The 11,609-nt window shown below is 39.5% G+C and overlaps 1 protein-coding gene across 3 annotated transcripts in view; it reads right to left on the reverse strand.

Annotated features, from left to right (window-relative positions):
* The window catches only part of LOC117900833 (dual oxidase maturation factor 1), a 29,810-nt gene that overhangs the window by 5,386 nt on the left and 12,815 nt on the right, over window positions 1–11,609 (reverse strand). For all 3 annotated transcript variants that reach the window (XM_034811343.1, XM_034811342.1, XM_034811344.1), the window contains exons 3-4: window positions 10,346–10,403; window positions 10,100–10,234 (exon numbers count right to left, since the gene is read on the reverse strand). In XM_034811343.1, the coding sequence (XP_034667234.1) occupies window positions 10,100–10,234; window positions 10,346–10,403 (193 nt within the window). The remainder of the gene's footprint in view (window positions 1–10,099; window positions 10,235–10,345; window positions 10,404–11,609) is intronic.

Genomic DNA, 11,609 nt, shown 5'->3' on the forward strand with positions numbered 1-11,609 from the left:
CGCAAAATAAAAGGTTGGGGGATTATTTAGAAAGACATTAAAGAAATTGAAAGACATTTCGGATTAAAATGGATTTTAGTATTTGCTGACACAGCTTTAATGATAATAGAGGGTTTGGGAAAAGACATTTCCAGGGGTTTTACCATAATTATGACAGCCAAATAAGAGTTTCATAGAAAACTAGATATTTCCAGAAAGAAATTATTCAAAGAAACTTCAGATTATGATCACATTTAATTGAAAATACAACTTTTCGTTATTTTCGACAGAGTAGAGTATTTTTGAATTTTACATTTCCTGGATCAAACACAAGAGAACAGATTAGAGCTTTATTTTTTTTTAGAGAACTGTCTACCGTTCTACAGTTCTAACCATTTAAAAAATATTGTCTAAACATAAACAGTCCAAACTTAAAACTATTGACCACTCGATTCCATTAATAACTTTACAAGTATACACACGCTTTCGGCACACCTAAAAACCAACTTCCGCCAATTGTATATTATTTTTCCTTTATTAAATATAAGAGCCCCACAAAAGAAACACACACAAATTACAATATTCATATACGAAATTAATGTATTCCCACTTAATACTTAAGGCGGATGACGACGACGACGACGATTAGAGCTCGCGCTTAAGTACAGCCAACAACAACAGAAATCAACGACAAATACATTTAAACATTTTAATGTTATGCCTTTTCATAATTTTAAGTGATGATTATGCTGATTTTGTGTATTTACTTTGCGGCTGGAGAGACGGAGAAGAGAAGTGATGTGGAGATACAGAGAGGAGTATATGGATCTGTATGTATCAGCAGCTGATACAACAAAAAACGAGGAGGTACGTGTGAGACGCTTCTTACGCGTCACAACTTTTATACCAGGAACTCAGTAGGACATCTGTAGTTTAGTGGTTTTTTTCAAATTTTACATATTACATTGTACATTTTTTCTACATATGTCATCTACATCTACATCACTTCTCACGCCAACACGCTCTTTTAGCTGGCCCCCCACCCCTAGAGCCGCACACTGCCGAAGCAGAGTGTGGAATGAGAGAATGTGCTAAAAAACAAATAAGTATAAGCTGCGGGACGGGGTGGGTTTAGCCACTGCAAATTAATTTATTCATTCTGGCTATAATAATGATCCAATCGGATCCCAATTCGGTGATCTGATAGATATGGTCCTTCGTTTTTAGTTTTCTTGTATTGTTCAAAATTTTGGCTTTGGGAGGTTTTCGCCCTTTTGCGGGGGCGGGTCTAATTTTAGAAACACACTGGTTTCAGTGTGAGCATATAGCAGTCTGGATGCAAAATTTGGTGGCTCTAGCTCTTATAGTCTCTGAGAACTAGCTGACATATATGACGGACAGACAGACATGGATCTATCGACTCGACTCTTGATGCTAATCAAGAAGGTCGGAAACCTTCCTTCTGTGTGTTACATGTTTTCCGCACAAATACGATATACGCTATTTACTCTTCGAGTACCGGGTACTTTACAAAGCCAAAGAGGCACAAGGCACACGACACAATACTCGGACACCAAGAAGAGCAGAGAGAAAATGGCCACTCGGCTTCTAAATTTAACGGATATACACCGACGTCCTCAGCGTTTCACCCCGTTTCTACATCACCCCCTTCTGTCATTTGTCAGCTTGTGTGCGTTAGAAATAAATTTAAGTACGTTTCATTTCAGTCATGAGTTTTTGGGCATCACTCGAGTGAGTGCGCAGCCAGATGTCCATCTCCATTAGGAAATGAAACGTGAAAAAAAACGGCAAATAGAATGGAATTATTTTATAAATAGAAAATTTTGATTACATATGTATGTGGGCAGTTGGGAAGAGTGAAAGGTGTCCAAAATTAGGCTGAAATCTAGACAGCCACATAATATGCATGTGACAAACAAGGGTCAATAGCTTTTTGTAGAAAAAATTAATGAGTAGTAAAAAGAAATCGCTTTTGTTCAGGCACACGGCCCTCTGAATTAATGGAGTAGTTATTCCATCAAAAATAAGCTAAGACTTGAAGTAAGCTCTATCGATATATTTCCTTTAAACACAATTATATATTGTAGAAAACTTAAATTCATGGCCTTTGTCTATTTATTTATTTATTTATTTCAATTGACAATTATCTGCTAATTATGGAATAGGAATAATAATAAACTAATTATATATGTATACGAGAGAAAGGAAAGATACAATTTACACATTTTCTAAACTAAGGTAATGATATATGTTAAATATAATTATTTCAAGGGATAATTCGGGTGATAATAAATGGTACAAGTAATTATAATTATTGCATAAAACCCGGAAAGGTTCATGCTGGGAGTAATTAGATCTACATATGGATAATCGGATGGGGCGGAAAGTACGGGTTGTTCTGGAGGGAACCGAAAAATCAATTCGTCCCAAAAGCGTTTGGGAGTCCACAATCCCTAGAATAAGCTTATGCATGAATACCACCCCATTGCAAATTCTGCGATGGTGTAAAGAGGGTAGGTTCAGTAGTTTTAGCCTAGATAGGTATGGTGGAAGGAGTCTGTTAGAGTCCCAGTTTAGATGTCTAAGGGCGAATATTAACGAGAAGGGACGTGTGAGACGCACTCGGCACCCGGCACTCAGTACTACATCTGTACATTAGCGGTTATTTGTCAAATTTTAAATTTTTTCTTCATCTGTCATCTACATCTACAACACTTCTCACACCAACACGCTCCTTTAGCTCGTCCCCCTTCCCTAGACCCACACACTGCAGACTCACGGCAGAGGCAGAGCCAGCGGCAGAGGCAGAGCCAGCGGCAGAGCCAGCGGCAGACGGCCAGTGTGCGGCCACTGCGCGAAGCAGAGTGTGAATGAGAGAATTTTCAAAAAACAAATATAAGCTGCGGGACGGGATGGGTTTAGCCACGGCTATGGCAAAGGCGGAGGAACGGCAGGGGCAGACCGCCACACACTGCGCGAAGCAAATATAAGCTGCGGAACGGGGTGGGTTTGGCCACTGAAAATGAATTTCTTCATTGTGGCTATAATAATGATCCAATCGGATCCCAATTTGGTGATCTGATAGATATGGTCATTCCCTACGCCCTTTTGCGGGGGCGGAAGGGGGCGGCGCTCATTTTTGAAATACACTGGTTTCAGTGTGAGCATACAGCAGTCTGGTGCCAAAATTTGGTGGCTCTAGCTCTTATAGTCTCTGAGAACTAGCCGACAAACAAGACGGACGGACGGACAGACGGACAGACAGAAATAGACTCGGCTATTGATGCTGATCAAGAATATATATACTTTATGGGGTCGAAAACGTTTCCTCCTGTGCGTTACATACAACCGTTATCCGCACAAATACAAAATACCCTATTTACTCTTCGAGTACCGGGTATAAAAATGGTTTTTGAACGGTTTCAATAATAATTTGTTGCTCCTTGTATTGTGGACTCCACACACAAGAACAATACTCCAATATCGGGCGAACCAATACAGACGTACAGTGCTTTAGTTATATACAGATCGTCAAACTCTTTTGACCAACGCTTAATAAACGCTAGAACTCCCTTAGCTTTGTTAAAGGTTGAAGCAATATGGCTATTAAAACATAGCTTGTGATCGAAAAGTACTCCTAAGTCATTTGATGTGGAGATTCGATCCAGAACATGGTGTCCTAGAGAATAGGAGACAAAGTGTGGTGCACGGCGGTGAAAAGTCATAAGTGTGCACTTAGAATGGTTCAATAAAAGTAGGTTATTTGAACACCAAATGCTTAATTCATCAAGGTCAAGTTGTAGGCGAGTATGCAAGTACCAGTCGGAAAAGGAAAAACAAATTTGAATGTCATCAGCATACATTAAAGTTACTGAGTGCAAAATAACTTGGGGCAGGTCGTTCACAAACAAATTGAAAAGAAGCGGACCTAAATGACTTCCTTGAGGAACTCCAGAGGTTACTTTCACAACATTCGACAAGACATTGTTAAACAAAACACGCTGTGTGCGATTCGACAGGTAAGATGATATCCAATTTACAAGATTTGTGGGAAAACCTAATAAAGAGAGCTTATGGATCAGCAGAGTATGATTAACAGAATCAAAAGCTTTACTGAAATCTGTAAAAATGACGTCAGTCTGCAAGCCACTTTGAAATCCTCGGTTGATTAGAGACGAGAATTCTAAAAGGTTAGTAGATGTTGATCGATGTCTAAAAAAAACCATGTTGCGTCGTGGATATAATGCTAGTTGCAATTGACGAGTGACAAGGTGCTCGAGCAGATAGTTTAGCAATACCACGATAATTTTCGATATTAGATCTGGACCCTTTCTTGTGAAGAGGAATAAGGTAGGATTCATTCCAGATCATGGGTAGGCGAGAATGCTCCAGGGATAAATTAAATAAGAAGGTCAAAGGATGAGATAGGGCTTGAGCGCAATATTTTAAAATACAGCTCGGAACTTTATCTGAACCCGCAGAGAAACAGATGTCAATTGATGACAACCCTTCGAAGACTGTACTTTCATCAAGGAAGGGAAGAAACATGTTTTTAACATGAGGTAGATGGTATGGATAAGGGGTGGAGGAGTCATAAGTTTTCGAGGAGTACGTCGATTGAAAGAAGGTGGCAAATAAATTTGCAATTCCTTGATCTGAAGTTTCTGTTTTAGACTGTAACTGATGGGAAGAGGGGAACGCGTTAGACTTGTGTTTTGAGTTGACGAACGGAAAATAATTTTTTGGGATTACTACGGAAATTTTTGCCACATTGGGAAAGATATACGTTATAACATTTCTTATTGGCCGTAAGAAATTGAGAGCGAACCGAAGTATATTGAGCAAAGACAGACAAAGAACCAGTTATCTGGTACTTTGTGTAGAGCCGAGATTTTTATACCCGGTACTCGAAGAGTAAATAGGGTATATTGTATTTGTGCACAAAGTGAACGTATGTAACACACAGAAGGAAACGTCTCCGACCCCATAAAGTATATAAGTATATTCTTGATCAGCATCAATAGCCGAGTCGATTGAGCCATGTCTGTCTGTCCGTCCGTCCGTCTGTCCGTCTTGTTTGTCGGCTAGTTCTCAGAGACTATAAGAGCTAGAGCCACCAAATTTTGGCTCCAGACTGCTGTATGCTCACACTGAAACCAGTGTATTTAAAAAATGAGCCACGCCCTCTTCCGCCTCCGCAAAAGGGCGAAAACCTCCCAATTTTGAAGATAAGAAGAAAAAAACTAAAAACGCCATTCCGTAGGGAATGACCATATCTATCAGATCACCAAATTGGGGCATTATTGGATCATTATTATATTTTTGAAGAATTATTATATTTATGAAGAAATTAATTAGCAGTGGCCAAACCCTACGGGGTGGGTTATATTTGTGTTTTGCACATTCTCTCATTCACACTCTGCTTCGCGCAGTGGCCGCACACTGACCGCCGGCCGCTGGCTCTGCCTCTGCCGTGGGTCTGCAGTGTTTTGCTCTAGGGGAGGGTGGCGAGCTAAAGAGGCGTTGGCGTGAGTAGTGTTGTAGATGTAGATGACAGATAAAGAAAAAATTAAAAATTTGACAAATAACCGCTAATGTACAGATGTAGTACTGAGTGCCGGGTATAAAAGTTGTGACGCGTAAGAAGCGTCTCACACGTCCCTTCTCGTTTATTTTTTAGGTAAGACAGATACTTGGAAAACCACGGAGGTTTCGTAAAACAGATTGACAGTAGGCTCTATATGTGATGAGGACTGAAGAAAGGACCAATCCACTTGCGAGAGATGTAGACAAAGATCGATAAAATTAGTTTTGCGAAAACATTTTATACGACTTTTTGAAGGTAAAATGGTGTTAGAAATAGAGACTTCGAAAAATATAGATAAAGTAGGATGATGCGGATCTTCGGGAAAAGATATCGGATTGCCTCTTAAAACCGTTGTACGAGAGGCATCGCTGACAAAGATGAGATCTAACAGTCTATCTCTATTATTTCTGACATAGTTATTTATACACGAATTTATATATGTTATATTGCCCATTTCGGTCACAAAGTCAAAGTAATCGGATTTTAATGCATATATGTACGTTCTGGTTTAAATCCACTAGTCCTCATTTTTCTCATGGGTGTAGAATTACTCAAAGTACTCTATACTGAACACTGATTATGTGTTTTTACATTCTTAGAATCACAAAACTCTTTTTGTACGAAGCCTCTAACAACGTAATTTGCCAATTTAAAACCATATGTAAGTATGTACATATGTACATACATACATATATCTCAATGAGTTCCAGTCGATTGAGTGAGTCAGTTAATTAGAAGGGAAGGATAAAGGCAATCAAACCCACCAGGAAACCACCTGGCCCCACTCAAGATCCTTGCACTTCAAATGAAACTGCAATAAAATAAGTCAGCTAACAAAGCCCCGTCAAAGTGTCTAAATGCCGCAGCGAATCAATCATTAAAAAACACACCCACAAGAGACCTTAAGAAGAGTTCAACAAAGGCCACAAGAACCGCAAAAACTCTGCAACCCAAATTGGAAGTGCAACAAAAGTCTCATAAATGATATACCATTAAGTCCATTGAGCAGATTGGCCCATAAAATCATACAACAAAAAGACTTTTAATTCATACGGTGGTAATTATCTTTATAAAATGATCATCATTTACAGTTTTTGGACACCTAAAAATGTATTTGACATTTGGTTGAATTTGAACGAATCCGTAACGAGTGCAACAATTAAGTTGGCTGTGGAGTCATAGAGAGGCCTCTAAGATACACTTCAAAGATTGACATGCGCAATTATCATATTCTAAATCTAACAGCAAATCACACAAAAAATAAAAATGTACCTAAAACTAGAAATATTTTGTGGAGCAGTCAGCTGCAGCTGTCAACTTGAGGCAACTAAACAAGAAGCACACAACGCCCACTCTTCCAACCAACAATTTATTCATCCATCCAACAGGGAACAAAAATAATAGATATACAAATAGAGAGAATGGAGTAACTTGTGGAACACATTTTGGCAAACGTCATTCTGTTTGGAGTTCCGTTAAAGGTTTCGATGGGGCTTAAAAAGCTATCGAAATAACATTAGCCATGAAAGGGGGGGATGGGTTCTGACAAAATCTGTATCAGCCAAAACCCAAATGGAAACCGACATAATGACGACATAATAATGAACGAGAAGGGACGTGTGAGACGCTTCTTACGCGTCACAACTTTTATACCCGGCTGTCAGTACTAAATCTGCACCTTAGCGGTTATTTGTCAAATTTTAAATTTTTTCTTCATCTGTCTTCTACATCAACAACACCACTCACGCCAACACGCTCCTTTAGCTCGCCACCCTCCCCTAGAGACACATACTGCAGAGTCAGGGCAGAGTCGCGGCAGAGGCCGCGGCAGAGCCGTGTCAGGGGCAGAGGCCACAAACTGCGCGAAGCAGAATGTGAATGAGAGAATGTGTAAAAAAACAAATATAAGCTGCGGGACGGGGCGGGTTTGGCCACTAAAAATTAATTTCTTCATTGTGGCTATAATAATGATCCAATCGGATCATTAATCCAATCCAATCCATAATCCAATCCAATGATCCCAATTTGGTGATCTGATAGATATGGTCATTCCTTACGGAATGGCGTTTTTAGTTTTCTTTTATCTTCAATATTGTATATTTGGGAGGTTTTCGCTCTTTTGCGGGGGCGTAAGGGGGCGTGGCTCATTTTTGAAATACACTTGTAACAGTGTGAGCATACAGAAGGCTGGATGGTGGCTCTAGCTTTTATAGTTTCTGTGATCCAGGCACTCAACCAGACGGGCGGACAGACGGACGGAAGGACAGACAAACATGGCTCAATCGACTCGGCTATTGATGCTGATCAAGAATATATATACTTTATGGGGTCGGAAACGTTTCCTTCTGTGAGTTACATACAACCGTTATTCGCACAAATACAATATACCCTATTTACTGTTCGAGTACCGGGTACAAAAAACCACTGAGGTTGTAATGCGTAAGAAGCGTATCGCACGTCTCTTCTCGTTTTTTTTTTAAATTTTATATTTGACATTTGACATTTTTTCTACATCTGTCATCTACATCACATCTCACTACAACACGCTCTTTTAGCTCGCCCCCCTCCCCTAGAGCCTCACACTGCACGAAGCAGTGTGCAATGAGAGAAAGTGAAAAAATAAAAAAAGCTGCTGGACGGGGTACGTGTAGCCACTGATAGATATGGTCATTCCCTAAGGAATTGCATTTTTAGTTTTCTCTTCTCTTCAAAATTAAGGATTTTCGCCCTTTGTGTGGCGGAAGGCGGCGAACCACACTTGTAACACTGTGAGCATTCAGAAATCTGGAGGAAAAACTTGGTTGGCTTTTCGCTTATGGTCTCTGAGTACTAGGCACTCATAAGGACTAACAGACGGACGGACATACATACAGACATGGCTATATCGACTCGATTCTCAACAAAGCGTTACCCAGTGTGCCAATCCCTAAAATTCACATAAAAACCAAAAGCCAACATCCAAGAATCTTAATGCCCACTTAATTCAAAATCAGATTTCAGATTTCAATGAAGAGAACTAGTTGCAGCATACCCTCGAAAATGGCATTCTACGATAATACTTAATCTCCATATTTTGCAAACAAAAAATGATTTTTATACGGCCATACAACAGACAACTGCTTTTCCCCAAAGCCTCTCGTAACATTTGCTCACATTTTGTGAAGTGGGGAATAGATGGGAGCAGGCGGCAGGGTGCCAGGAGTATGTATGGATTATTCGTGCTTCGGTTGACTTGAAACTGGCATTCCAATTGATTCAGCTGAGGTCTAAGGTAGGCCCACCAACAACACACACAAAAGAATTTCACCTTTTCGATGAGCAAAGTGAGTGAAATCTGAACAAACAAAACATATAAATACAGATTCAGGTATACATATACATATATATAGGGGGGATATATATACATAAATGTATGTGTAAAGACATGGAGGCCTGTATGGAAATCGCTTTTGCTATTTGGAATCGAATATTTCCGCAGGTGTCGGGCATAGCGTGAGTCGAGTGGCATTTCAAGTTGTTGCTGTTGCTGCTTGCTATTGTTGCTGCCCCAGCTGCCAATTCTGCCGCCTCTGCTGCCTCTATTGTTGCCAAGAATCGTGACATGCAACTTGACTTGGCACTTGGCAGGAGCCAACGCGGCAGCAACCGCAGCACCAACTGACGTCACCTCCCCATCCATCACACTCGTTCGAGCCACCAAAACATTCAGATGAATACAAATATAAACCACAACATTTTGGGAAATCAATTAGCCAGAAGCCAGAGCCTAACCTCAAGTCAAACACCAAGTCAAACCCTAAACTATCCCTAAACTAACCCTAAACCTATCGCCGATGAAAATTAAATCGTTTAAATTACAATTTATATACACAAAATGTGTACAAACCTTTAAGGGCAGGTTTAGGGCACTAATTAATAAATTATTAATTAGTAAATCGGTCTTGAAACAAGTTTCTGGGAGTTTTTTCGGCTTGAAGTTTTTTAATCAAGTAATCTTTAAATCTTTAAGGGTATGCAATCTTTGAGTAGAGTTGAACACACTTCAAGATGTAGTCCCATTAGCCATGTCTGTCTGTCCGCCCGTCATTCTGTTCGTCTGTCCATCTAAAGCAAATCATTAGAGGAATAATGTATGTATGGAATATATGGATTATATAAACATAACTTACAAAATAATGGGCTTCTATCAAAATCTATGATTTAACTATCAATGATCATCCTCCCTTCACCTCAAGACAATAACCTCGACCAATAACCACACACAATTAAAAGAATCACAAAGTTAACCCTGCAATTTTAAGCCCAATCGTTAAGCGTTACCCCTAAGTCAATTTAACCAAAATAAAACTCAAACTAAAACTCAAATACAAATATAAACACAAATATTTGCAAAGCTCTGCCAATAGTTGGGGTCCCTACACAAGAAACAATCAAATATGAAAACACATTAAACTCCGACGAAAACGAGGAGTACTTGGGAAGACCTCCTGATTTAAAGATTGGAAAACTTACCTGCCAACGTTACATTGACATGCATGAGGCCAATGTGGGTGCCGATCCGAGCTGGTAGCTTCTCGCGTGAGAAGGCTTTATACGGTGCAATGATGGTTGCATGTGCCACATGCCACGCGGATCCCAAACGAGTGACTGTTCGTTGTTGCGGTGCGATAAAAATGTGTGAAAAGATTGAGCATATGCAAATCAGTAATTTATTCATATTTTTATATATTAATTGAAGGTCACCCATCTGGTACTCACTCAGAATGACTAGACCCACAAAAAGCGAAAGTGTGACTGTCGAGAATGTTGTGAATTTCTGTAAGAATTGAATAATAATTGGCTATAGTGGAAACTACAAACTATACTGGTATTCAACTTTAATCAAAAGCCACTTAATGTAACTTCGTTATACTTGAAAACGTTCAGTAAATTAATTCGAATGAAAAGGCAATGACAATTTTCCCATAAGCGAAAGGTATACTGATTTTTCCTTTTAAAAGGTGGTGGATTTTTAATTTTATAGTTTTCCTATTAATTAAAAATCAATTTAGCTTAAAAACTTCATTAAATAAATTTTTAACCTATGTAATTCGAAAATATAAACTTAAATTTAAAGTTTTGAATTTTAGCTAATTTATCTTTCTCTTCAATATTTCGTTAAATTTAAATAAAAACGAGAAGGGACCTGTGAGACGCTTCTTACGCGTCACAACTTTTTTACCCGGCACTCAGTACTACATCTGTACCTTAACGGTTTTTTTCAAATTATACATTTTTTTCTGTCATCTACATCTACAGCACTTCTCACGCCAACTCGCTATGTAGAGACGCGGTACGGCAGAGGCAGAGGCCGCACACTGCGCGAAGCAGAGTGTGAATGAGAGAATGTGCAAAAAACAAATTTAAGCTGCGGGACGGGGTGGGTTTAGCCACTGCAAATTAATTTTTTCATTGTGGCTATAATAATGATCCAATCGGATCTCAATTTGGTGATCTGATAGATATGGTCATTCCCTACGGAATTGTAGGTTTGGGAGGTTTTCGCCCTTTTGCGGGGGCGGAAGGGGGCAGGGCTTTTTTAAATACACTTGTAAAAGTGTGAGCATACAGAAGTCTGGATGCAAAATTTGGTGGCTCTAGCTTTTATAGTCTCTGTGATCCAGGCACTCAACAAGACGGGCGGACAGACGGACGGAAGGACAGACAAACATGGCTCAATCGACTCGGCTATTGATGCTGATCAAGAATATATATACTTTATGGGGTCGGAAACGTTTCTTTCTGTGCGTTACATACAACCGTTATTCCCCACAAATACAATATACCCTATTTACTCTTCGAGTACCGGGTATAATAACAATATTCTCGGAAAAAGAACAAGCAGTTCATGTAAAACGATTTTCTGATAACTGTTTCTTCTATTCCCGTGTTGCCTCTGGAAAATCCCAGTGAAACCGCCAATATTCTCGACAGCGAATGTAAGACTAATGGAACAGTGGTATTAGTATTTCCAAGCTTTAAT

Source organism: Drosophila subobscura, chromosome U (assembly GCF_008121235.1).
Source record: "Drosophila subobscura isolate 14011-0131.10 chromosome U, UCBerk_Dsub_1.0, whole genome shotgun sequence".
Classification (NCBI taxonomy): Eukaryota; Metazoa; Arthropoda; class Insecta; order Diptera; family Drosophilidae; genus Drosophila; species Drosophila subobscura.